Source organism: Balaenoptera borealis (assembly GCF_965194805.1).
Source record: "Balaenoptera borealis genome assembly, chromosome: 16".
NCBI lineage: Eukaryota > Metazoa > Chordata > Mammalia > Artiodactyla > Balaenopteridae > Balaenoptera > Balaenoptera borealis.
In genome coordinates, this window is record NC_138872.1 from 14,783,488 (window position 1) to 14,809,635 (window position 26,148).

At 53.0% G+C, this 26,148-nt stretch overlaps 1 protein-coding gene across 3 annotated transcripts in view; it reads left to right on the plus strand.

Moving 5' to 3' along the window:
- Positions 1-23,393, plus strand: part of CDH22 (cadherin 22) — a 123,660-nt gene extending 100,267 nt beyond the window's left edge. For 2 of the 3 annotated variants that reach the window (XM_082359461.1, XM_082359463.1), the window contains 5 exons: positions 1,375-1,511; positions 12,791-12,912; positions 13,031-13,148; positions 18,919-19,173; positions 22,101-23,393. In XM_082359461.1, the coding sequence (XP_082215587.1) occupies positions 1,375-1,511; positions 12,791-12,912; positions 13,031-13,148; positions 18,919-19,173; positions 22,101-22,657 (1,189 nt within the window). In that variant the 3' untranslated portion in view covers positions 22,658-23,393. The remainder of the gene's footprint in view (positions 1-1,374; positions 1,512-12,790; positions 12,913-13,030; positions 13,149-18,918; positions 19,174-22,100) is intronic. The other variant, XM_082359462.1, reaches the window with a different exon arrangement.
- The last annotated feature ends 2,755 nt before the right edge of the window (positions 23,394-26,148 follow it).

Sequence of the window (26,148 nt, forward strand, 5' to 3'; positions counted from 1 at the left end):
ACCTCTGCCCAGTTCCATGAATTACCTCCTCTAACCCACACCAGTGTGAGGTGAGTATGAATCACCCTATTTTCCAGACAACCAAACAGAGGCCAAAGAGGTCCAGTGACTTGTCCAAGGTCACACAGGTGGAATAAGAAGCAGAGGATTCAAAGCCAGCTCCAGCTGCTCCCAGATCTGTGCAGTCCCACTGGACATCATTATCCCCATTCAACAGATGAGGAAACTGAGGCCCAGAGAGGTTTGGTAATGCAGCCAAGGCCCCACTGAAGGGTCATCTCAGGGCTTCGGGTTCCCACAGAGGGTGTTTCTGGTATCCTCAATTTCCCTGCTCTGGAAGATGGGGGAAGGGCCCCTTTCCTTCTGCTGGTGGAAGCGGGGAGGGGCGCCCCGCTGGGGCGGAGCCCCGCCCCACCACGCTCCTTTGTCCCCGCTTCACAAAGAGCCCTTGCTAGGCATTAGTGGCCTTCGTCGGCCGCGCAGCCTGGCGGCAACCCCCTCCCACATTATCAGCGTCGGGAAGCGGCGGGCAGAGCTGGCGGGGCCTCTCTGGGCCGCCGCCGCCCGAGACATGTGTTGGACACGGGCCTTTCAGGCCTGGAGCAGCCGCACAAAGGCCGGGGAAGAAGGCGGAACAAAGGGCTTTTTCACGCGGCAACTAAAAAGCCGCAGATTAGCACGGGCGTGCTACGCTGGCGGGGAGGGGCCGGCGGCCATCCCCCCAGATCCCTTCCCGCCGCCTCCGCTCAGCCCGTGTGCCCTGTCTGGGGCCTCCGGAGAGCCTCAGAGCTACAGAGCCGACCCACTCTCTCCTGCTCAAAATCCCCCTTGGCGCCCCAGGACACTCAGCCCCCTGAATTCTGCACTCTGCCTGTTGTGATGCCTCCTCCTCCCCACTTCCCAGTTCTGGCCGTTTTTGCACCATTTGCCATTCCCTAAGTAATTCTCACCCGTACGGTTCTCACCCGCCCTTTGCAGCTTCTGTTCCCCCTGCCTGGAATGCCGTCCTGGCCCTTTCTCAAGCCCAGCTCTAGGGTCACCTCTTACGGAAAGATAAGAATCAAATATCCCGCGAGTGCTAACTCTATGCTGGGCCCTTTGCCTTCTTCCAGCCCTCACAAAGACCGTGGGACGCAAATCATTAGCCCCATTACCCAGCTGAGGAAACTGAGGCTCAGAAAGCTTGAGGGTTGCCCATGGTCACATGGCAGGTACCCAGTGCAGCTGAGATGCAAACTCAGATCCATTTCCACTCCTCTGCTTCTTGTGTCTCCCAGGCAGGTGGTTCCTCTTTGCGGGTAGGGTGGAGGGACATGGGCACAGGCTCCACTGGCGCCAGGGCACCTTCAATCAGCCCCGCCCTGCCTCCCTCAGGTACGCCATTGACCGCGACTCGGATCTGGACCAGATTTTTGATATCGATGCGGACACGGGCGCCATCGTAACCGGCAAGGGTCTGGACCGAGAGACTGCCGGCTGGCACAACATCACTGTGCTGGCCATGGAGGCGGGTGAGCCAGGGGGCGGGGTGAATATGGGAGGGAGGGGCGATGACTGAGGGGTGGAGCTGGGGCGGGGCAAAGCCCAGGGAGGAGGGGCCAAAGGCTGGGGGCGGGACAAAGAGTAAGAAACTGGGCAAAGCTGGGGTGGGGCAGTGGTCAGCAGAAGCTGACCCGCAGGAACAAAGATCTGGGAAGGTTCCCAAGCCAAAAAATCAGGGCCAGTCTCGGGTCTGGCTTTCTTACCTCAGCATTTATTGAGCACCTGCTACACACCAATCCCTTTTTTAGAGGCTGGGGATACAGCCCTGAACAAGATAGAAAAACTCCTTTCTCCATGGGGTAGAGCTAGACCATCAACAAACTGAGAGAAAGGGTGTACGCATGTCAGCTGATGCTAAGTGCTAACAAGAAACTGGGAAAGAAGAAAGCAGAGGAAGGGGATCGGGAGGGGATTGTTTCTCTTAGGGGAAGGCCTCTCTGAAAAGGAGACATTTCAACAGAGAGCTCAGTAAAGTGAGGGAGTCATGCCGCCGTCAGAGGGAAGAGTGTTCCAAGGAGAGGGAACAGCCAGTGCAAAGGGCCTGAGGTAGTAGTTTGCCTAGCGTTGGAGGAACAGCAAGGAGAACAGTGTGGTTGGTGAGGGGCAAAGTGGTCAGCCATTGCAAGGTTTTTGGACTTGACTCCAAATGAGGTGGGAGTCACTGGGGGGTGTTGAGTAGAGGAGGGAGGTTGCTTGACGTGATACCTCTGGCTGCTGCATTGCGAATAGACTGGGAGCTCTGAGGAGGGGCGGGGGCGTGGAGGGGGAACAGGGGCTCAGCCAGAAGTTACATGCGACAGTGCCCAGAAGATGAGACAGTGGCCTGGCCCAGGATGATTAGCCATGTTAATGGTGAGACGTGGTCAGCTTTGGGAGACAGGCTGAAGACAGAGCCCACAGGACCTGCTGATGGGATGGTACAGAGGAGAGATAGAGAGGGGTCAAGGATGACTCCAAGGTGCTTGGCCTGAGTTTCTGGAAGTGTGTGTGTGTGTGTGTGTGTGTGTGTGAGAGAGAGACATGCAATTTGGCGCAGCTGGGGAGGAGTGTGAGCTGAGAGAGAAAGAGGGGGCCCTGGGACATGGGGTCCAGACAAGTCAGGCCGTGGAGGTGAGGAGCTAAGAGCGTGGAGGGTCACGGCACCCCGGGAGTGGGGAGAGGGCAGTTCTAGGCCTCCTCCACAACCAAAGCAATGCTGCCGCTGCCCCTGCCTGGACCTGCTCTGCAAGCTCCCCCGCCCTGTCAGCTCTCCAGGTCTCAGGAGCCAGCAAACCTCCAGGAAGCAGTGGTGACAATAGGAATACTCAGAGTCTCTGAGCCTTGGGTGGGGTGGGCGCCATTCAAACTCCCCTCTGCATACCTCAGCCCCAAGCCCCTCCTGCCCCTTCGAGGCCTCCTGGTGGCCTTCCTCCTCCTCCTCCTCCTCCTCCTCCTCCTCCTCCTGCTGGTGCCTCCCACTTCCCAGGCCCCACCAGCCCATTCCAGCCAAGGAAGTCCCTAGGCTGAAGTTCCCTTCGTCTCTTTCTCTCTTTCAAATTCGGTTTAAAAGAAAATACAAAGCTGGCTCAAACCTCAGGGCCTGCAGCTCCCGAGCCTTTGAATCCACTTCTCCACCGCATGAAAGGGAGATAACAAAGGTGGCTGGAGAGGAAGTGGTGGCTGGACTGGAAAGAAGACAGCTCCCCCTCCTTACCTCCCTGAACCTGCCCCTTGGGCAACCATGGGGACTGGCCCAGCTGCTGGGCAGAGATGCCTCCTCTCCCTACCCCCAGATACATCTCCTCTACCAGCTGTCACACCACCCAAAGGCCCACCACTAGCAAGGCCGTTCTGGGGTTAAGCATTGTGCTTCTACCCAGCGAGTCTCTTTCAGAAAGCAGCTAGAGCCACATACGAAGTCTGCAGTGCTGCCGTTTCACAGGAGAGAGCGTGTCCGGGGGACTGTCCCCCACAAACATTTTACAATGTTTACCTAATAGCTACTGAGCTCCATGCTTTCTAGCACGTACTTTATTGATCATGATCTGTTACAGAGCAGCACCCATTTTACTGATGGGAAAATCGAGGCTCAGATCATTAGGAGATTTGTCCAAGGACATGCGGTGGCAGAACCGGGATTTGGACCAAGTGTTCCCGGTTTCCTCCACAGCTTTGCTACGTGGCCTCCCTTTTCCTGGTACTCTGCTCTCGGGACCCCACCCCAAGCCCCAACCCTCCCCAGCAACTGAGCTGGGGAAGGAGATGAGTCTCTGCAAGGAAGGGACTGGTCACTGGGCTAGAGATCACTCCCCTCTGAGCTGCAATTCACAACCCCTGCCCAACCCTCACCGAGGATATTAATCAATGGGAAAATGAAAGGTTCCCACTTCACAGTGCTGGTGGGAGGATTAAATAGGATAATACATGGAAAGAACTTAGCCTAGTACTTAGCTCTCAGTTAATGGTATCTATCGATCTTGACTCTGTGCACTTGGCTTAAGCACCAGCTCTGTGCCAGGCACTTTACAATGCTGTGCTCATTGAATCGTCCCACCTATCAGGTGTTGATTCTGCCGTTATCCCCAGTGTGTGGATGAGGAAACTAAGACTCAGAGAGGTGAAGTCATTTGTCCAAATTCCCGGCGCAAGCCTGTCTGACTGCACAGCCCGCTGTCACCCAGATGCCCCTCAAGTCATATGTCTTTGGTGCCAGGCACGAAGCCAGGAGTGTCGCAAATAATCCACCCACTCCGGCTTCTTGCCATCTCTGTGAGACAAGGACAAATTATTATCCCCACTTTACAGCCAAGGAAATAGAGGCTCAGGAAGGAACAGCGATGGCCCCGAAGTCACAGAGCAAGTCCATGCAGGGCCAGGGCTCCCAGCAGCCAGCCGGGACCCCAAGTGCAACACCCGTGCCTTCCTGCTGAAGCATCCATTTGGCTTCCTCAGAAACGGGATGGTGGTGGGGTCACGGTGCCCCGCCTGCTCCGGGTGTAACAAACATGAGGTGACAAGAATCAGAGGGGAAATATTTATACACAGCAGCTGAGCTTTGCCAGCACCTTGGAGGATGCGGCACTCAGCCGGGAGCAGCCACCTGTCACACCGGATTACCTCAAAGACTCCCGAACCACTTAGAATGCCGGCTCCCCCCTCCCCAAACTTCTGAGTCATCCATTCTGCCCATGCAGACGCTCCTTCCACTGACATTATCTTTAACGTTTTGTAATCATGAAATATTAATGACCGATATTGAATTTAAAGTACAATTTGTGTCTGAATCCTTCAGTGGAAAGGGCAGTTGTAAAGGGACAGTCTTCAAAGAGATGGCGGGGTGGAGGGGGGAGACTTGGAAAGCCAGTGCTGGAGTGGGCGGTGTCAGGGGGCTGCATCCGGCCCCCTCTTCCAGGTCTGGAGGGGTGGTCTCTAGCTGCCCCGGACAGCAAAGAGTTAACCAGATTAGCTAGAGCTTCCCCATCTGGGTCACCCCAGGCCAAGTCACGGTTTTACAGCCCCCTGATTTTTTCCTTCATACCACAGAGCACGCTTTATGATTTATATATGCATTCGTGTGCGTGCTTAGTTAATCTCTCTTCCCCGGGAAACAATACCTTCCATGAGGGCAGGGTCTCATCTGTATCTGTAGCCTTCACACCGGGCCTGGCACTCAGTAGGTGTGTATAAACATTTCCTGAATGGATGGATAAATGGGCTTGCCCGCCCAGTTAGGAAGGCAGGGCAACATGATGGAGAAAAACTGCTTCTAGTGGCATGGCTCCCAGCTGTGAGTTTGGGCAGTCGTTTCCCCTCTTCTTGCTTTAGTTTTCTCATCTATTAAATGATACCGTATTGGATAGCTATAAGGATAATAACTCTATTGTTAACTATTAATAACAGTGGCTTCTATTTATTTGAAGCTCACAATATACCAGATATTGTGCTTAATGCTTTATATAAAGTGTCTGCTGAGGGCCTCTTGTCACCCACCTGCTCCGGGCACTGGGATCTGGTGATAAAAAGTCTTGGCCACTGACCTCAGGAGTTCACAGGTGGGCAGAGAGAGACACATCAACTGTCAGTGGCAACGCAGAGTGCAAGGAAGGGGGCGGTGGGCATTCAGGAGGTGTAGCCAGGGACTTGCCCCCCTAGAGGAGAAGGCAAGAGACTTTCCCAGAGGAGGGGACATCTGAGTTGGGTCTCAAAGGCTAAGGAAAGGGGGTTTGGGAGCTCCCAGCAGAAAGAGCCCCACATGCTCAGGCCTGGAGCCTTGGCCGGCAGAAAGACCCCTGTCCATTCTGAGAATGGAGAGACTGGTGTGGCCAGAGGCTGGAGCCAGAGAATGGCTGGAGTAGGTGGGGTGAGGTGAGTGTGCAGAAGCTCACTGGGCCTCTACAGGAAGAACCTCAGATGTCCTGTGAGCAGCCGGACATCTCCTGGAGACGACAGGGAGCCAGTGCAGGCTTTAGAGCAGAAGAGGAAGATGGTCAGATGTGCAGTCTCCAGCGTTCACTCGGGTTGGTGGGGGAGGGCGGACAGGAGCGGGGCAGCCCGGAGCAGGCAACAGATGGAGGCTGTCAGGAAGACTCGGGCTTGGACGTGTGCTGAGAGCGCAGGGCAGGGTGGGGACGGGCAGGAGGAAGTGCCAGGGAGGCTGACTGTGGTGCCATCTGGGGAAGAGGCCTGGCACAGCCCTGCATGGAAGGGGTTGCTTCAGAAGGCAGTGAGCTCCCCGTCACCAGAGGTGTGTAAATGAGGCCTGGGTTCCTCTTGGATTGGGTAACTCCCGAGATCCTGTGCCACCTAGGTACTTAACAGATGCCACCAGGAACAAAGATTTTTGTGATGTCCATGGAGTCTCATAAGACAGCCCAGAGTATCAGGACCAACTCAGCCCTAGGGACGAAAACTTTCTCCCACCCCACCCCCCAATTCCAGGGCTGCTTTTTTACCCAGAAGTCCTCCTGCACCCTTCAGAGGACCAAACATCCCCACCCCAACAAGGTCAAACCTCCAGTCTCCACGTGGAAGCCAAACAGATAATCAGAGAAACAGAGAAGGGCACCCTAACCTCATGCTCCCACTGGAGGTGAGTGGGGACGGGGCAGGGAGTGCGAGGCGACCGCCCCTGGCAGCCCTGACGCCCCTCCCCTGGAGCACTCCCGCCTGCTCACCCAGCCCCCCTCGCCGTCCTGCCTGCTTGTCTTGGCCAGCTTGTAATTGGGATGATAAATCTTCCTGCCCAGCTGGCCAGCGCTAATCAGAGCCTGGTGTTTGGATGCAATTTAATTCCCTCGAGAGGAGGGAGGCGCTGAGGGGACGGTGGAGAAGAGGGTCCAGGCTCTGCTCCTCCCACCCTTGCAGCACTGCAAGGAGGTACCTTCCAGCTGCCCCCCACCTCTCTGCCTCCCTTCCTCCCCCCTCTCCCCACTTCTCACTCTCCTTCCCACTCCCACTCTTGCGACCCCACTTCTCTCTTTCTCTGTGGGCTTCTGACTTTCTCTGTGACAGCCAAGGAGAACTTCAGAGTCCAGCTCCATTTGCTTTACGGATGAGAAAAGCTTGGTCCAGAGAGAGAGGCAGGAAGAGGGTCACACAGCTTGACTGCTCCCTAGATGGTGGGATCTGGGTGGCGGGGGGGCGTGAAACCCTCACAGAATTAGTCCATCCAGAGGTCTCAGTCTCTCCCTGTCACCTCCACAGCACCCCAGCATAGTCAGGGATGCCACAGACGGTGAAATCCATTCATTCGCTAAATCTTTATTAAGCACCTACTGTGTGCCATGCACAGAGGGGCTGGGGATACAGCAGCAAACACAAGAGACCAAAATTCTGCTTACTTTCTGGTGAGGGAGATAGATGATGGGCAAGTTAAGTGAGTAAAAATATAGCGGGTGTTGGATAAGTGCTGTGGAGAAAAGTAGAGCAGGGAAGTGGGTAGCTGGTGGGATGACAAGGAACAAATTTAAATAAGGTCATCAGGGGAGGTCTCTCTGGGAAGACATCTGGGCAAAGATCTGAAGGAGGGAAAGGAGGAAACCTGGAGCAGAGGAAAAGGCAGAGCCAGGTGAGGGACGAGGCCAGGGAGGAAGATCACAAGGGCCTTATGGGCATGTAGGTTTTGGGCTTATAGTCTGATTGCCCAGGACTAGGGCAGTCAAGGAAAGCTTCCTGGAGCAGGCAGAGACATTTGTTTGGGGCCTTGAGGCAAGTCGGATTCTGGCAGCTGAAGATGGTCAGAAAGGCAGTACCATTTGATGGTTAAGACTCCCCTTTTGGACCCAGACCCAGGTTCCATTGATGGTTCCCTGTGAGACTTCGGGCAAGTTCTTTACCCTCTCTGAGCCAGTTTCCTCATCAGCAAAACGGCAATAATTCAAATCCCTACCTCCCACGATGGTTGACAGGATGAAATGAGGCAGCACAGACCCTGGCCCATGGCAGATGCTCGATATGTGTTTGCTTGTGTCCTTCTGGCAGGAGCATATCCCTAGGAGTTCCCTAACAGGGTCACCAGGCCAGGACCCATCACCCCTACACTTCCTACCAGCCTCTAGCCCTCCAAGTCCAGTTTGGTCCAGACACCAGGTTAAGAACTGCTAGGGGGTGGGGTCTTCCTTAGAAGGAATCCAGAATCTTACTATCTACAGCCTCCCCTCCCACCCCAGGACCTTTGCACATGCTGTTCCTACTGCCTGGAGCACACTTTCCTTCCCATCCCCTTCATCTGATTACTTCCTAGTTGGATCTCAGCCTAAACGTCACCTACGCTAGGGCAAATATCCCTGCACCTCACCAGGGTAGGAACCTAGGAACCCCTGCCTCATACTCTCACAGTCCTGGACTTTTTTCTCTCTACTTTTATCACAGTCTAGAGTGATATCTGTCCCTGCCACTAGACCAAGAGGCCGTGTTGGTCTTGTTCAATGTTGTGTTCTTGGTACAAAGGAGGCGCTCAAACTGTAACAGTCAGCAAAAACCAGAAGTCTCAGTTTCAAATTGCCTGATCCAATCCCCCGTCTGTTATACATAAGGGACGCTGAGGCCCGAAGAAGGTAAGGGGCCTGCACACACTGCACGGCAGCTCTCCCGCCCAAGCCTGCTCTCTTCCCAAGGCACCCAAGGAATTGCCCTCCCTCCTCTGCCCCTCGGCCCCCCAGGGCTATACCTGACACCTCCTCGGATTAATGGTGAGCCAGCTCAGAGAGGAAGCACCAGGCTGAAGCACGTTTAATTTTAATTTAGGAATCGGTTAAGACTGCGGGCCTGCTCAGCTCTGGGTTGTCAATCAGCCTTCCTCAAGGCTGCATCAATTAGTTTAAAAATATTGAATGTAATTTTGCCTGACACAACATATTGCAGCTACTGCAAAATATAATTTACTTCAGAAGAAGAAATAATTAAACTAATTTGCATGTCAGTCAGCTGAACTGAAATGCCAAGGGAGGGGCGTGGGCTCCATGGGGGATCCAGCCCCCGGAGACAGCACCTGCCACTGGGCATTGGGTGAGGTCAGCCTGGGCCTCGGTCTGAGCCGTAGCTGCGTCTGGATGGACAAATATTCAGGCAGCAGGAGGGCCCACTGGAATTGCATCTAGACCACGCACTGGACTTAGAGTCAGGAGACCTAGGACCCAACCTCAGTTCTGCCACTGACTTGCCTGTGGCTTTGGACAAAGTCTTGCCCCTTTCTGGGCCTCAGTTTCTCCATCTACAAAATGGGTTTAGGGAATTCCCTGGCAGTCCAGTGGTTAGGACTCAGTGCTTTCACTGCCAGGGCCCAGGTTCGATCCCTGGTTGGGGAACTAAGATCCTGCAAGCCATGTGGCATGGCCAAAAATTAAAAAAAAAAATGGGTTTAACAAGACCTCCATTATGGGTTGTTTTGAGGATCCAATGATGTCATAGATAAGAAAGTTTGTTATAAATTGGAAAGTCCTGCACTAAGAGGAAGGTTAATTAATTGATGGATTTCTTATTTTATACCAGAAACATTTAAGTTGGTAAAAATTATGCATTATCATCAGTTATTACAAATGATGCTACCTGTGATGGGGAGGGGTTTGGAGGAAGCCAATCAGAGGCGAGATGCCAGGTTGGACCTCCCCCAGCACCTGCCAGTCACCCCCAGGCAGTAGTTTGCAACACTTGCTATTGATACATATTAGATTCACCTGGAGCTGTTAAAAAAAAATCAATGACCAAGCCTTGGGCTTAGAACGTTTTAAAGGCTTCCCAGGTGATTCTAATAGCCAAGCTGAAGACTGCCATGTCAAGAGCACAGGATGCTGACTTAGGGCTGGACCACAAGCTCTGGGGGGTCCAGGGAAGCCCCCAATTCAGGGGTCTCTGGGATAAGCTCTGTGGATGGCAACTTTGGAGGCGTAGAGGCACACCTCTCGGCTGCCCTGCCTCTCAGATCTGCCAAATCCTCATGCCAAAAAGGATTCAGGGCCTTCCCAAGAGGTGACCCATGACATTTGAAAGGAGGAGATAGGACAACAACAAGACGGTAAGGTAAGGATGTTCTAACTAATCTTATTGTGACAAACATTGCAATATCTACGTGTATTTTACACCTTAAACTTACACAATGTTATATGTCAATTACATCTCAATAAAGCTGGGGGAAAAAAGAGGTAGGAGAGGCCCAACAGAACCCAGAGGAATGGTACAATAATGGGGGTCTCACCAGCAGTGGATCCAGCCCTCCAGCAGGGTGTCTGCCCGCTGAGGATCTTATCCTACTCTGAGGTCCCCCTTCTGCATGGCCCCATAGGACCCTGTCTCTCCCTCCAGCCCTGCACACCGCACCCACTGCAGGGGAGGGGGCCCTGGCCACCCCGTACCCTCCTTCTGCCTCAGTGGGGAGAGAGGTGCCTGATCCAGGCAGCGGACCTCAACCTCCCCTCCTCCCCTCCTCCCCTCCTAAGCACCCACCGGCTGGCTGTTTAAGTTCTCTGGCAAAACACTCTTAAAAATAACACCTCACCCGACATTCCCAGTCACGACTCCCATCTCCCGCCCCCGGAAAGGCCCCCTCTAATCGCTGAAGCAGCAGATCTGGGTGAGCTGAGAAGATAAGGCACCCCTGCCTAAGGGGAGCTCCAGAGAGGAGTCGGGGTCTGAGTTAATTAAAGACTCCCCCCTCCCCCCGCTTCCTTTCCCTGACCCCCCCCCAGGAGGTGGCCGCACCTGCCTCCAATCGCCATTTCTCTTCTTATCAACACAGGAGCAGCTGCAGTCGGCATCCAGTGGGGCCCTGAGTTCAGAGAAGGAAGCAGCCGACCAGCCCCCACTTGCCCCCAAAACTCATGGGGTTCCTGGCTGCCTGGAAGCTTCCAGGCTGCCCCCAAAATAGCTCCCTGTCAGCCGGGTCAGAGACCCAGCCATCAAGTCACTGCTCGGAAGGGGGTAGTTTCCTCTCCCAGGGGATGTCCTTGATTTCACTGGCGGGTAGAACGTGTCAGTAATGAACTCATGGCTGAGATAGCTAAGGACAGGGCACCAGTGAGCACTCGGGGGTCTGAGTGGGGGGCTATAAAGGGCCAACATTCAGGGTGCTTCTCGGAGAGGACAGGCTCGGATGAGGTATCCCAACAGCCTAGAGTCACTGAATGTCATTGCTGAAAGGAGCCTTCAAGGATATCTGCTGATTTAACAAATCCTTATGTAACACTTATGTGCTATGTACACAGTTTTAAGTGCTTCGCACCTATTAACTCAGTTTGTCCTCTTAACCAACCTGTTACTAGTAGCCCCATTTTGTAGGTAAGAAAACTGAGGCACAGAGAGGTCAAGTGCCATGGCATGGATCACACAGCTACTAAGTGACAGAGTTGAGATTGGAACCACTTGGCTCCCAAGTCCTTGCTCTTAATCACTATGCTCTGTTCATTTTCCAGGTGTGGAAACTGATAACAGAGCAGGAAAAGTTTTACCCAAGGTCAAACACTATGTCAGAGACAGAGCCATGCCTGAAATTCAAGACTCTTTCTGTCTGAATGTTTCCAGGCTTCATTCATTCATTCAACAAATCTATTAGAACCAACTCTGTGCCACATCCCACAATGCTGGGGACCCAGGGATTAATACAACAGAGGCCTTGACCTCAAGACATTGCAGTTGGAGGAGTGGGGACTTCGTGGCTTTGCTGAGGACATTGGCGAAGACCCCTCTCCAGTGGACTTGTCTTGCCCTCTCATGATCTGGTCTTAAAAGAGCAGAGGTTTGGGACTTCAGTTGTCAGCTGACCAATTCTTTAAACTTTCGCATGTTTTAGTTTCCCTTATGCAATATGGGGATAGAAATTGTACCAAACCATAGGATTTCTGCAAGGATACCTGAAATAACGGATATGGATACTCCAGGAGAAATCTGTGCACTCCACGGTGATGGAATGGAGATGGCAATGTTGATTGTAGTGTTGTTGGAGGTGGGAGTGGGGGGTGGTGATGTGATAGTGATGTGGGTGATGATGGCGGGGGTCATGGTAGTATTGGTGGGGCTGGTAATGGAAGTTGTGGTGGAGATGGTGGAGATAGTGAATGATTGATGATGATGATGGTGGTAATATTGATGATGGTGGCCACAGGGGGGTGATGGTGGTGGTAAGGGTGGTGAGAGTGATGGCCTTAGTGTTTGTGATGATGGTAGAGATGAGGAAGGTGGTATTAGTCAATGCAGTGGTGGTGGCGGCAGTGATAATTCTAATGGTGATGGTATTGATAATCTAATGGTGATGGTAACAAAGGAGTGGTGATGGCATTGGTGATGGTGGTGATAGTGGTGAGGATGGTGATGGTGGTACTGATAGTTATGTTGGTAGAGGTGGCAATAATAATGCTAATGGTGGTGATGGTTTAATGGTGGTAGTGGTACTAGTAATGGTGATGGTGAAGGTAGTAATGGTGGAGATGGTGACGGTGATGGTGATGGTGATGGGGTGGTACTGATGATTATGGTGATGGAGGTTGTGGTGATGATGCTAGTGGTACCAGTGCTAATGGCAGTGGTGGTGGTGGCAATAGTGACAGTAATGGCGATGGTTACAGTGATGATCTAATGGTGGTGATGATGATAGCAATGGTGGTGGTGGTGATGACCCAGTTAGCCAGACATCCTTGGTCCTGGTCCTAATATGAGCTTGATCAACCCACAGATCTCTCAGTGTGACCTCACTGCCTACTCTTGTCCTAGCAGTAGATGGGGGGGTCGTCTAAATCTCACGCTTGATGCCTCCCACCCTACGGCTGTGCTCTTGTTACAGACAATCATGCCCAGCTATCCCGGGCATCCCTAAGGATCCGAATCCTGGATGTGAACGACAATCCCCCAGAGCTGGCCACACCCTACGAGGCAGCTGTGTGTGAGGATGCCGAGCCAGGCCAGGTAGCACGGAAGGGTTGGGGACTGGGGGTCGCTGCCAGGACTGGCCAGGACACCCTCTACTCCAGCCCAGAGTGGGCTTGGCCTCACATCAGCTCCCTGCCCCCTCCTCACCCTTCAGCTCATCCAGACCATCAGTGTGGTAGACAGAGACGAGCCCCAGAGCGGGCACCGCTTCTATTTCCGCCTGGTGCCTGAAGCTCCCAGCAACCCTCATTTCTCTCTGCTCAACATCCAAGGTGAGTTATCTCAGAACAACCAAATCCTAGGATGCATGGAGGGAGGGGCTTAGCCTCCCCAACCCCTTCCCATATTATAGAGGCGCCCAGAGGGCCAGTGGTGGGTCCAAGATCACACAGAAAGTCTGAGCCAAGCTGGAGATGTTACCCGGCCTGCTAGCCAGACCCTGAAGAACAAGCAGGAGGTGGGTTGGCTGAGTGGAGGAGGGCTGCCCAAGGATAGAGAATGGTAGATGGAAAGACATAGAGAGGGAATACATGAGGAGTGGGAGGGTGGCCCAGCATCCAGGGTGGAAAGAGCCCCTGATCTAAGTGAGGATTGGAATGAGCCACACGCACACACGCCCACCCCTCCGTTTAAAAAGTGCTTTATCCCACTCGCATTTCTCTTTGCATCCTCACGGTCACCTTGGGAGGTGGTTTTCTTACCCCTCCCCCCATTTTGCAGGTGATGAGACTCTAAGAGGATAAGGGACCTACCCAGGGTCATATACGGAGTCAGTGGTGAGGCTGGGACTCAAACCCACACCTATCTCAGTTCCAATGTGCTTCCTGCTCGCTACCTTGAAAGCAAACCGCCCCTCCCATCCTGAGCTGATCCCATTGTGAGACCCATCCCTGCAAGTTCCCCTTCAGTGAGAAGCTGAAGTCTGAACCTTTGAGGAGTAGACTGGGGGACGGGGTGGTCAATGGACTGGGAGTGAGGGACCTGGGTCCCAGCCCAGGCTCATTTGAAGGCTTTCTATGCAACCCTAATGCCTGCCTCAGTTTCATCATCTGTAAAATGGGGCTGAAGATGCCGGCCAGGCAGCTAGGTGGTCCCAGTGAGATGTGGGTTACCGAGGTATATTGTCAGTACCTAGAACATGGCATTTCCTTCATTCAGCAATTATTTGTTGACCATTTATTGAAACACAGCCCCTACATGTCAGGCACTGTCTAGGTCCTGAAAATGCAGCGGCATGCAAGACAAAATCCCTGCCTTCGTGGAGTTTATATTCTAGAGAGGAGAAACAGAAATTAAACAAATAAATATTATGATGAGGTTGATAAGTGGCTGGCAGGGAGGAATAATGCAATCTTCACGAGTCTGGACCTTGTTCTATTCAGTGCTGGACCCTGGGTGCCTGGCACATAGTAGGTATTCAAAAATATGTGTTAGGGAATTCCCTGGCAGTCCAGTGGTTAGGACTCCAAGCTTCCACTGCAGGGGGCACGGGTTTGATCCCTGATCGGGGAACTAAGATTCCGCAAGCCACGCGGCGTGGCCAAAGAAAAACATAAAAACAAGAACATGTGTTAGACAAAACAGGAGGAAATAAAGCAAGGCAAGAGTAGAAGCTATTTTAAATAAGGTGATCTAGGAAGGCCTCTCTGAAGGAATCAATAGTGAGTAGGGATCTAAAGGAAGTGAGGGGGTGAGCCATGCAGATAGCTGGGCAAGGAATGATCCAAGTGCAAGAAACAGCAAGTGCAAAGACCCTGAGGTGGGAAAAGGTTTGGGATGTTCAAGACCTGCATAGTTGGGGTGAGTGAGTGATGGTACTGGAGGAGATGTAGTCAGAGAGGTACTAGGGGCCAGATCATGTGGGTTCCTTCTGATCCTGTTCCAGGTCTGGGATCACCCCCAAGACCTTGACACCCCTTCCTTCAGTGGCTTCTGAAGCCAGACCCATCTGTATTTCCAGGAGTAATATTAAAAATATTTAACAACCAGTGCAGCTCAGATAATCCATCAGAAAGGACCCTGATCATAAGTAATCTGGAGTAGGACCATGGAGCCTCTGCTGAGCCAGACTTTAACCCCTTAGTGACTTGATCGTGTTAAAGTTGGGGGTGTGCTTGAGGGAGAGGCTGAGGCAGCAGGAAAGGACTTGGAGGACTCAAGAGTCATGGCTATTTAAACCTTTTTGGAAGTAGTTCAATATTTTAACAACTTTAACAACTAGTGCTGCCTTGATTGCTCATTATGGCAGTGGTACCCCGAGCTGAGCGCAGGAGACACAAATAGCCCTGGATTGACCTCGCCAAGTTCACAATCTTTCCAACCCAAGGAGCCTGAGGTTCTGCCCCAACTGCCTCTCTCTGACGGGGGCTGGGGGCTGGGGGCTGGGTTGGCCACCAGGGCTCCCATCCAGTGTGACCACCTGCGTACGAGCCCTGGGAGCAAGGCTGGCAGCAGCGTGCTGAGGCCAGCACAGCCCGGAAAGGGCTCCTCCTCCAGTGCCCCGGCCCCTTCCCACGGTGTGCCAAGCCCCCTCCTCCTCACCATATAAATATCCCAGTTGACAAACGGCTACCCCAAGCCATCTGTTTCTTTGTACAAATCTGTAGCCAGTTTGGAAACGTGATTTATAAATATTGCTTTTGCAGCCAGGATTGACACTGATGTATGTCAGGCCAGATGGATGGATGCAGTGCTGGGCGCAGATCCTGCCTAGAAGGGTGGGGTAGGGGCCTGGGGTGGCCACTGGCTTCCCCAAATGAAGCCAGCTGCTGCCCAGGAGGGCAGCTAAGAGGTAAAGGCATGATGCTGAGGGATTTCCTCTTATGGGGTGAAAGAGTAGCAGGGACCAGAGCTCTCCAAACATATGGTTCCATGGCCAAAGACAGCAACCCTGAGAAACAAATATGTCCTCTCCTCTCCTCTGTTCTTGCTTTTGGGAATTAGAGGCTGAGTCAGAGCCAGCCACTCATTTTTCAAATCTGTCCACTTCTCTGTGCCTCCACTACCACTGCTATTTCACATCTAAAACACACAATAGCTTCCTAACTGGTCTTCCACATCCACTGCTGTATTTTAGATTAGAGGCTCCCTTGCTTAGAAGGTAGGCTTAGCAAAGGCAGGGACCATGTCTGTCTTGTTCATTGCTGTATCCTCAGGGGCTAGAATAATCCTGACCTATAGAGGGTGTTTAATTAGTATTTGCTATTGAATAGATGGATGATATGTCACTAGGTCGCTTCTTTGCCCATCAATTGATGGCCTCCTATTGCCTTTAAGAAAATAACCCAATTCCTTACCATGGCCTCTAAGACTTTCTATTATGAACCCCTGCCTCCCCCTCCAGCCTCTTCTTGACTAGCTCTAGTCATCACCCTCATCCCTCCAGCCACCAAGGACTGCTCTCAGTTCCTTGAGTTCCTATGCCTCTTCTAACCTCAGGACCTTTGCATGGACTATTCCCTCTCCTAGAATTCATTGTTCAGGGCTCACAATAATATCATTTCTTCCAAAAACTTCTCCCTGATCTCCCAGACTGGTCAGATCCTCTGTTAGGTGCTCTTCCTATACTTTTCCTTCTTAGCACTCACCATGGTTTGCAATTGTAGACTAAATTGTGAGTTTATTTGATTAACCTTTGTCTCTCGCATCAGAATATAAGGCCAGATCCAGGACTATGGTTGATTTAGCTCCCCATTATTCCCCACCCCCCATGACTAGCATGGTGCCAAGCACAGAGTAGTTACTCAATAAAGATTTATTGGATGGATGGATGGATGGATGATTCGATGGATGGTTGGAAAAGATAGCTATGCCACCAATTCACAGGATAAATTCAGACAAGTCCCTTCTCTCTGAGCCTCAACTTCCACGTATATAAAATGGGAATAATGTTACAACTCTTGGTGGTTGTGAGGATTAAACATTTCTATGTATTTAAAGTATCTACCCAGGTCCTTGATACATAAGAAGTATGCAGCCAATGCAAAGGAGTCCCACACCATTCCTTCTTTTCCTCATCTTGCTCTTGAGCCTTTCTTTCCTTCCCAGGGGAAGGCAGATGTTGTCACAGCTGGGGTTGACTCACCCTTTGGCAGGAGGGCTAGCGTTCAAGCCAGAGCTTGAGGAGCTGACCCAGGACCACCAGTTACCCTAAAAGATGTGGTTCATTCAAGCATCATTCTTCAAGGCTGGCTCAGTGCCAGGGAAGAGACAGGCACACGCTACCTTAACACAGCATGACAAGTGCTGTAACAGAAGTGTGCGTGGCGCCTGCACAGTCAGAGCAGGGAGGGGGAAGCCATAAATCCTTCCTTCCCAGGGAAGCGTAGAAAGGAGGCCACAGAAAAGAGGTGACATTTAGCTGGAGCATGACGGATGAGGAATTTGCCCAGGCAAGAAAGTGGAGAGGGTGTTCCAGCTAGCGGGAACTTAGTGAATAAAGGCAGGGCAGCCTAGACAGAGAGCGGGCGTGGGGTGTAGCACGTGGGGGTGGGGCGTGAAAAAATTAACAACCAGCATTCATGGAGCATTTCTCCGTGTTAGGAACTGTTCTAAGGGTTATGTGCGAATTACACTGTTTAATCCTCAAACCTACGTGATGCTATTTTCCTCCGTTTCGGATGAGGAAACTGAGATCCAGGGAAGCTAAATGAGTTTCCCAAGCTAGTAAATGACCAACTCAGCATTAGTTATTAACATTTTAATGGAAATTTTCAAAGATGTATAAAAGTAGATAAAATAACACAATGAACTCATATGTGCCCATCACATGAGCTTTAACCCGTGACCAGTCTTGTTTCAGCTGGACCTCCGGTCCACTTCTCAGGTGTGCCCAAGGTCACAAGTCAGCCCTTCCAAGGGCTCTTTTTCCTGCATTGTGTTCATGATGGGGAAGGCCAGGCAGGCGCACTGATTTGGGGGCTGCGGGGAAGAGGCTGAGTTAACTGGGACCGCAAAGCTGGGGAAGGGACCCAGGCTGTCAAAGTCTGAGGTCAGGGAGACCAGCCTGAAGCCTGCGAGGGCAGAGAGAAGGCCTCAGGAGGGAGGCCTGGGCCCCCAGCAGGAAGCAGGACCCCTTTTGTGGAGCTGGCTGTCAAGGATGGGAGCGGCAGGCAGCTGGGCTCTGAGTACTTCTCCACTACCACATCGGCAGCCACCAAAATGACAGAGGGTCAGTGATGGCCTGGCCCATGCAGGAGAGGTGTGGAGGAGTCACGAGGCGGGGGGGAAGTGGGCTCGCCTACACCTCAGCCCGTGTTCTACACCCACCCCCCGAGTCCTGACTGGCACTCCCAGCACGAGGCCGAAGCAGTGCGATGAGTATGACTCATGTGAGTTCACTGTCCCCTCTGGCCATTATGCATCAAAAGGAAGGAGACGGGTGAGGTGACCTGGGTACCCTGGGGTGTCCTCATCAGGCCCCAGGGGGCATGCCCCCGGCCCTCCAGGCTCAGCTCTTAAAGAGACTCCTGACAGAAAGATGCCTCAGCCAAAGGCAGGTGCCAGCCCCTGTTCCCAGTCTTCTCTGATGACCCAGAACTTGTCAGTGCCCAGGAAGCCACAACCCAAGGACCACAGGACCCCAGGGTCAGGATGCATTGGACAGCTGGGGTGGAATCCGAAAGAAAAAAAGGCTGTTGAGACAAAAGGCAAAAAAAATATTTTTTTGACATAGCCAGGGACAGGACCTTGGCCCAGCTGGGGACAGAATCTTGGAAGAGCTGGGGACAGGACCTTGGCACCACTGGGGACAAAATCTTGGAATAGCTGAAAACAGAATTTTGAGACAGCTGGGAATAGAAGCTTAGGACAGCTAAGGACAGAACTGAGGGCTCTATGGCTGGGGACAGGACCTTCAGGCAGCTGGGGGCAGAATTTGGGGAGAGCCGGTAACAGAATTTTGGGAGATCAGGGAATAGACCCATGGGTCAGCTGGGAAACAGTAGCTGGGGGCAGAGCGAGGCAAATCCCGAGGTGGAATCGGGAGGTGGCTGGGACGGGGGAGGCTGAACCCAAGTCACACACCACTCCCTTTCTTCGAAGCAGACAATACAGCCGCGGTGCACACGCAGCACATGGGCTTCAACCGGCAGGAGCAGGACGTGTTCTTCCTGCCCATCCTGGTGGTGGACAGCGGGCCGCCCACGCTGAGCAGCACGGGGACGCTCACCATCCGCATCTGTGGCTGCGACAGCTCCGGCACCATCCAGTCCTGCAACACCACGGCCTTTGTCATGGCCGCCTCCCTCAGCCCCGGAGCTCTCATCGCCCTCTTGGTCTGTGTCCTCATCCTGATCGGTGAGTCCGCCAAAAGCCAGCGCCCCTGCCCGACTGGTCCCCATCCTTGGGCCCTGGATTTCCTTCCTGAGGTGCCCCCATGGGGATCTCACTTGCCCTCCCCGTCCTAGGAAGGGCTGGCTTGATTGATGTCCGAGTTCTAAGCTGCAGCTCCTACGAGAAGTCTCCTAAGTACAGACAAGCCCTACCACCAACTCCAGAAGGTGTCAGCCCCCAGCTGAGACTAAGTTCATGCTGGCCCACCCTCTACATGGCCCAAAGTCTCTCTAATTTTTAAAAACCAAGCCTATTTTTAAAAATTCTCTCATGTCTATTGTCCTATGTTAGTCTTTATGTAGTATTTTTAGTAAGAAAAAGGGCTCTTGTGAACCTCACAACCCCTCAGCCAGATATATCATCCCCATTTTTGAGATGACAAAACTGAGGCTCAGAGTCATTAAGTGGCTTGCAAAAGGGGACTCAGTTAATCTTCTGACTTGAAATCAGGTCTTTTCACCCTGTGTTCCCTCCTCCTTTAACTACCCCACCTGCTAGGAATCTAAACTGGGGGCAAAACTTTGGGGCAGCTGGAGTAAAATCTTAAGACACTTGGGGATGGGGCAAAGTCTACTCGGGTATCAGTTCCACCAGCAGCCAGTTGAACCCCCAAAGTGTCCCCAGGGAAGAGGTCAATTTTCAGGAGCTAAACTGGATTCAGGTGGCCACAATGCCACCTCTCACTGTTAAAGCAGAAAGGGCTCACCTCAGTCCTGACTACTGGACTTCATGGAACAGCCAGAGCTGGAGGAACTCAAGGAAGGGCCAGATGGCAGATCCCAGGTTTGCTCAGTTCCCTGGGAGATTCAGCTGCCTCCCACGCCTCACCGCCCACCCCTGGGACCTGAAGAGGTCCTGGGCAGGCCCCTCCTAGCTGGGAGGCCCCCCCTCCTCTCCGCTCCCCAGCCCATGGCTCAGAAACCCTTTTTCCAGAGGATGCACTTTACAGCGGTTTCATTTTCTGAGGCAGTGCAAACAAATTTCTGCCTAATTGCCCACAAACGAAGAAAGTGCACATCAGTGCTCTAAAGGTGACGGGCGGAATCACTGATCAGGCCTGGCACATCTGTCGCCTGCTGCCCGCACTCCCCACCATCTGCTCTCACGGGCATCCCCCTCCGCAGCTCCCGGCCTCCAGCTTCAGAAGCTGTCCATCCATCTTTCCCACTTCTCTCCTGACACCTTTCCTCCCTCCCAACCTGTCCCTGGATCCCATCTCCTTCCCTGTCATGATCCACCTTGTTAGGTCGTGAGCCAGCACCCTGCTCCATGGCCCTCGCAGCTGGTTCTGGCCACTGGCCTGGCCTGAGCTGTTTGGAGCTGCAAGAAGAATCCAGTGCCTGATAGGATACCTACCCAACACATGTCTGTCCATCCATCAACCCACCTATCCATTTAATCCTCTCATTTGCTCATCGGTTCCTAATTTATCCATCCAGTGAGTACCCCCACCCATGTGCTGAATTATTCTAGGCACTGGGATTCATCAGTGAATGAAAGAGACAAAAAGCCCTGAGTAACTGGAAAGTTGGGGTTGCCATCACTGAGACTGGGAGACTGAGGGTGGGAAGGGGGAAAGATTATTCTTTCAAATTTGGACACATTAAGTTTGCGATTCTCCTGGTCAACCCCAAGGACTTGCTGGAGAGGAAACTGGATGTACAATCTAGATTTCAGGGGAGAAGTCCAGGCTGGAGGCTGCAATATGGGAGTTGTCAGCCTCTAAATGGAATTTAAAGCCACGAGACAAGGAAAGCGACAAGAGAGAGGGTGTGGAAAAAAGACCAAGGACTGAGCCCTGGGACATCTGATGTTAAGAAGTCAGAGAGGAGAGGAGAAGAGAAGCTTGCTTATAAGGTTGAGAACGAGTTATCAGTGAGGTGGGAGGAGGAAGAGTATGCAGAGTCCTGGAAGGCAAGTGAAGAAAGCCAAAAAAATCTCATCCTTGCATCACCTAGGTCTCCGTCCAATTCTTCATTCAGTCATTCATTCAACAAGCATGGTTCTCTTGCTTACTGCATGCCAGGCACCACTCTAGGGGAACGTTCCCCAGGTCCTCGAGGGCAGTTCAGAGTGTGTATTTTGAGGTGGGGTGAGACTGACATGTTAACATGGCAGGGTCTGTGCTATGAATGAGCAGTGACTTTCAAACCTGAGCTGCCTGGGCATTACCTGCAGGCCTTATTGAAACAGACTGCTGGGCCCCACCCAGTAGATCTAGGACAGGACCTAAGAATCTGCATTTCTAACAAGTTCCCAGGAGATGCTGATGCTGGTCCAGGGTCCAAACCAGGGTGATAGAGAGGAACCCCTCATCAGGGGAGCTTGGAGGTGATATCCTGAACCCGGCCTTGAGCTCTCAGGGAAGGGCTCCTGCAGGAGATAACTGGACCAGAGACCCAAAGGGTGAATAGGGTGATCAGGGCTTCTGGAGTGGACAGAGGAGGGCAAGGGTGAAAGAGAGGTCAGGGTCAAGGACATTTCACTCCCCCCAGACCTCAGCTGCCCCATTCCCATCGCCCCCCACCCCACCCCAGCACCCAGAGACCTCAGGGGGATGTATCTCTTCATAGAGTTAAGGATGGAGACCTCAGAGGTTGGGTTCAGCCCTCAACACCCATGAAATCTCTTAACACTGCTCTCTGTCCCCACCCCACCCCCAGTGGTGGCATAGGCTTGATTTGCACACCTCCTAAGATGGGCAGCTCACTACCTATCCAGATAGCCAGCTACGGTCTGACTGTGAGAAAGGTACTGTTGCACAGAAATCTAGGAAATTTGCATGACCATTTAGGCTGAGCCAGCTCTGCTGGGGAGGAGGGGAGGGGTGGTCCCCGGACTGCCCTGGGTGGGGCTCGGCCCTCACGCGCCCCCTTCTGTCTCCTGCGCAGTGCTGGTGTTGCTGATCCTCACCCTCAGGCGCCACCACAAGAGCCACCTGAGCTCGGACGAGGACGAGGACATGCGCGACAACGTCATCAAATACAACGACGAGGGGGGCGGCGAGCAGGACACCGAAGCCTACGACATGTCGGCGCTGCGAAGCCTCTACGACTTCGGCGAGCTCAAGGGCGGCGGCGACGGCAGCGGCGGCGTGGGCCCTGGCGGGGGCGCGGGGAGCCCCCCGCAGGCCCGCCTGCCTTCGGAGCGCCACTCGCTGCCGCAGGGGCCTCCGAGCCCCGAGCCGGACTTCTCGGTGTTCAGGGACTTCATCAGCCGCAAGGTGGCGCTGGCGGACGGGGACCTGTCGGTGCCGCCCTACGACGCCTTCCAGACCTACGCCTTCGAGGGCGCGGACTCGCCAGCCGCCTCGCTGAGCTCGCTGCACAGCGGCTCGTCGGGCTCCGAGCAGGACTTTGCCTATCTCAGCAGCTGGGGCCCCCGGTTCCGGCCCCTGGCCGCCCTCTACGCCGGCCACCGCCCAGAAGGCGAGGCCCCGGCCTCCTAGCCCGCCCTCCCTGCAGCCCAGGACCCAACTGGACCCCAGGACAAAGCACGTCCCCTGCTCACCCCCTTCCCCCAACCCTCCCAGGGCGGCCGGACAGGAGGGGGACCTTGTTCGGGCAGCGGACTCCCCGACGGCATCCCTCCCCTGGGGTGGGGGAGGGGGGGCGTGAAGGTTAGGCAGCTTTTGCCCAGAAGTGCGGGAATTATGACCAACATCATTAAAACTGCAGCGAGAACGGGCACTGCGTGACTCTGGGGTTAGACAGGAAGAGAGGGTGGCGTGGATCCCTCCTGGCTTAGGGGAGAAGCTGGGGGGAGGACGCTGCAGAAGTGCCCCCCCAGGAATGCCCCATCAGAGTTAAGAGGAAAGAAGGGCTGTTCATTTACTAAGCACCTACTGTGTGCTGGGCCTGTACAAAGACCATCTTAGTCATCACACAAACCTCGAGGTGGGGCCCTGCAGGTAACAGTTGGAGAAAGTCACCCAGAGAAGTGGCTGGGACCTGTCCAAGGACACCTTGCCAGTGTACCGTGGAGCCACAGCACTTACTGGCTACCTGGCCTTGGCCAAGTTACCTCTCTTCTCTGGGCCTGTTTCCTCCTGTGTCAAACGAGGCAAATAGCAGAACCTACCTCGAAGAGTCTTGAGGATTAAAAGGCTTCATATGTGTCAAGTGGTTGGGACAGTGCCTGGCACATAGTAGGTGTTCAATAAATGTTAGCCTTTGATACTGTTATTATCTTTGTCATTATTAGAAGCCCAGCGTGTCTGCCTCGCAGATCTGAGCTCGCTCCGCCTTTTCCCAACATCTCCAAGGAAATAGAAAACCTGACTGTTGGTGTTGCTCCTGCTCTGAGTCGGGGATAGGGACGTTCCCAGAAATTGGAGAGCCTTCCGGTGTCTCAGGCGACACTGGAATAGGACACCTGGCAGGCGTGCCAAAAGAGGACAAGGTGGGCAGCTCCAGGACTTGGATGAAGTGGGAGGGTTGATGGGAGATGGAAGGGTCAGAAGCCACTGAGTGTGATGGGGACCTTATCTGTTTGTTCTGGGAACCCAGCAGTTTCCCCATCCATGGACCCAAGTTAAGAACCCCCGGGCTAAGCCACCTCTAAGAGCCTCCGGCTCTGAAAGCATTTGATTATAAGATATAGGTTATTTGTCCTCCTGCCCCACACCCAAGTGATTAATTCATTCTACATTGACTGGCTGTGAATTCCAGCTCCTGCTAGGTGGGCATCCTTCATCAAGGTTCTCAACTGCTGAAGCCTCAGTTTCCTCATCTGTAAAATGGGGTTAATGATAGCCCCTACCTTAAAGGATGTTAAGAGGCTTAAAGGGGATAAAGAATGTTAAGCTCTGATCCCAGTGCCTTCCTGCCACATTGAAAGTGCTCAATAAATAAATGCTCATTTGCCTTATTCTTTTACCCTCCCAGGGAGCATTCATTCATTCCCTCCACATTTGCCAAGGTCCAGTGTGACAGATCCGGAGATAGTCATTATGTCCTGAGTGCCTTGCCTGTGTTATCTCACCTAAGTTAGATACTGTCAGCCCCAGTTCACAGGTGAGGAAACTGAGGTTCAGAAACTAGTAACCTGTGCAAGGTTACACAGAGCATGAGTAGTTCTGCCTTCCAGTAACTTCCAACCTGGGTGGGGGCAGGAGGCAGGGGACCAGAAGCAGCCAATAACAATGCACTGGGTAAGAGTTGTAGCAGAATTAGCAGAAAAAGATCCTGGAAACACCGAAGAAAGATTGAATAATTTTCAGAGGAGGTGACTCCAACTGAATCTTGAAGAATGAGTATGAGAGGTACGAGATGGCCAAGCAAGCAAGACATTCCAGGCAGAAAGAAGAAGAGCATCCTCAAAGGCTGGGGGCAGGGGGGCAGCAGGAAGCATGTGGCAGCTTCAGGAGTGGTGTGTGGTCCCCAGAGCTGGACCACTGGGAGGAGGAATAGTGAGATGTGAGCAGGGAAGGCTGGTTGGAGGCGGGTTGCGAAAAGACCTTTAAGGCCAGGCTAAGAAAGGATGCTTTGTTCAACTTGACCATGTCTCCTAAAGTCCACTGAGGGATAGGGGGTTAGTGTGGTTAGCCCAAGTGGGGACATATCAATACCCTCATCCATATAGGAGCCTTAACCAACGGTTCCTGTAGCTCATGATATGAATGGGTATTGTAATTTGGGGACCACTGGGGTGATGTGTGATCCCCTCTCTCACCCATGTGTGCCAGCTCTCACGTACAGAATCCCAACTATTCTCAGGTTGGTTATTGCCATCTCCATTGTAGAGAGGGAAACTGAGACCCAGACCCAGAGGAGTAAAGTGATGGGCTCAAGGTCACCCAGCTGGTAGGGGACAGAGCTGGGACAACACAGGACCTCTGATACCAAGTCTCTGTTCCTTCCACATATGACTGTTGCCTTGACAGACTCTGACTCTGCTGAGAAGGAGATTACAGGCAGGTTATGTGTCCAGAGGGACGAACAAATACAGAGTCACAAAAACCCTTGAACATCTTGTCCAAACCCCATACATGGGGAATGACTTTCTCAAGGTCACACAGGGTTAAAGAGCTCACAGAAATAAAAAACATTATTCATCCAGAGTCACCTTCTGAGCCTCTGGCTCTTCCGTTTTCCAGCTGTGTGACTTCGGACAAGCGTTTTACCCTCTCTGTGGCTCCGTTTTCTTATCCAAAAAGTGCACCCACTGGAACACCTACTCCATAGGGTTGCAGCGAAGATAAAATGCAGAAATAACCACTGACACTTACCGAGCATTTCCCACACGCCAGGCACTGCTCTAAGCACTTCACGTGAATTAACTCTTTTAATCCCTCACCAGCCCAGTGAGGTAACTCTCATTTTATAGGTCAGAAAGTGAGGCACAGAGAGGTTAAGTAACTTGCCAAGATCAAACAGCTAATAAATGGAGATGCCAAGATTTAATGGGAGCGCTCTGGCCCCCAGAACCTACACCATCTGCAGCACTCACAGTGCCTGGCACACAGGAAGCATTGGGCATGTGGCCTGGGAGTATCTGATGCCCCCGTCTGTGCCCTGGGAGAACTTCACTCACCGCCACATTCTACAGCCTGTGGGAGTCCTCAAGCCTCCCCGTGATTTCTGCTAATACTGGGGTGGGGATGGAGGGATAGATCACGTTCCCTTAATCCCCTCTGCTTCCAGCTCCTGCACCTGCATTTGCCTTCTCCACTGGGCCCTGAGCCAACCCAGGAGTGAAATACGTGAGTCCGGCCCCTTCTCTGGGTTCCACAAGGTGTCCACTAATGCCAAGCATTTCGTGAGCTTTGTACACTTTTCTGATGGTTTGGGGTCACAGACAAGGGCCTGGTTGTGGCGTACACAGCCTTTAACCATCGCCCTCATTGGTTGCCACCAATTTCCCCCACGAGCTCCATTTCCTCTCCCTGTGTTACGCAGAGAGCACAGCCACCCCAGCTCCAGGCTCTAACTGGGCACA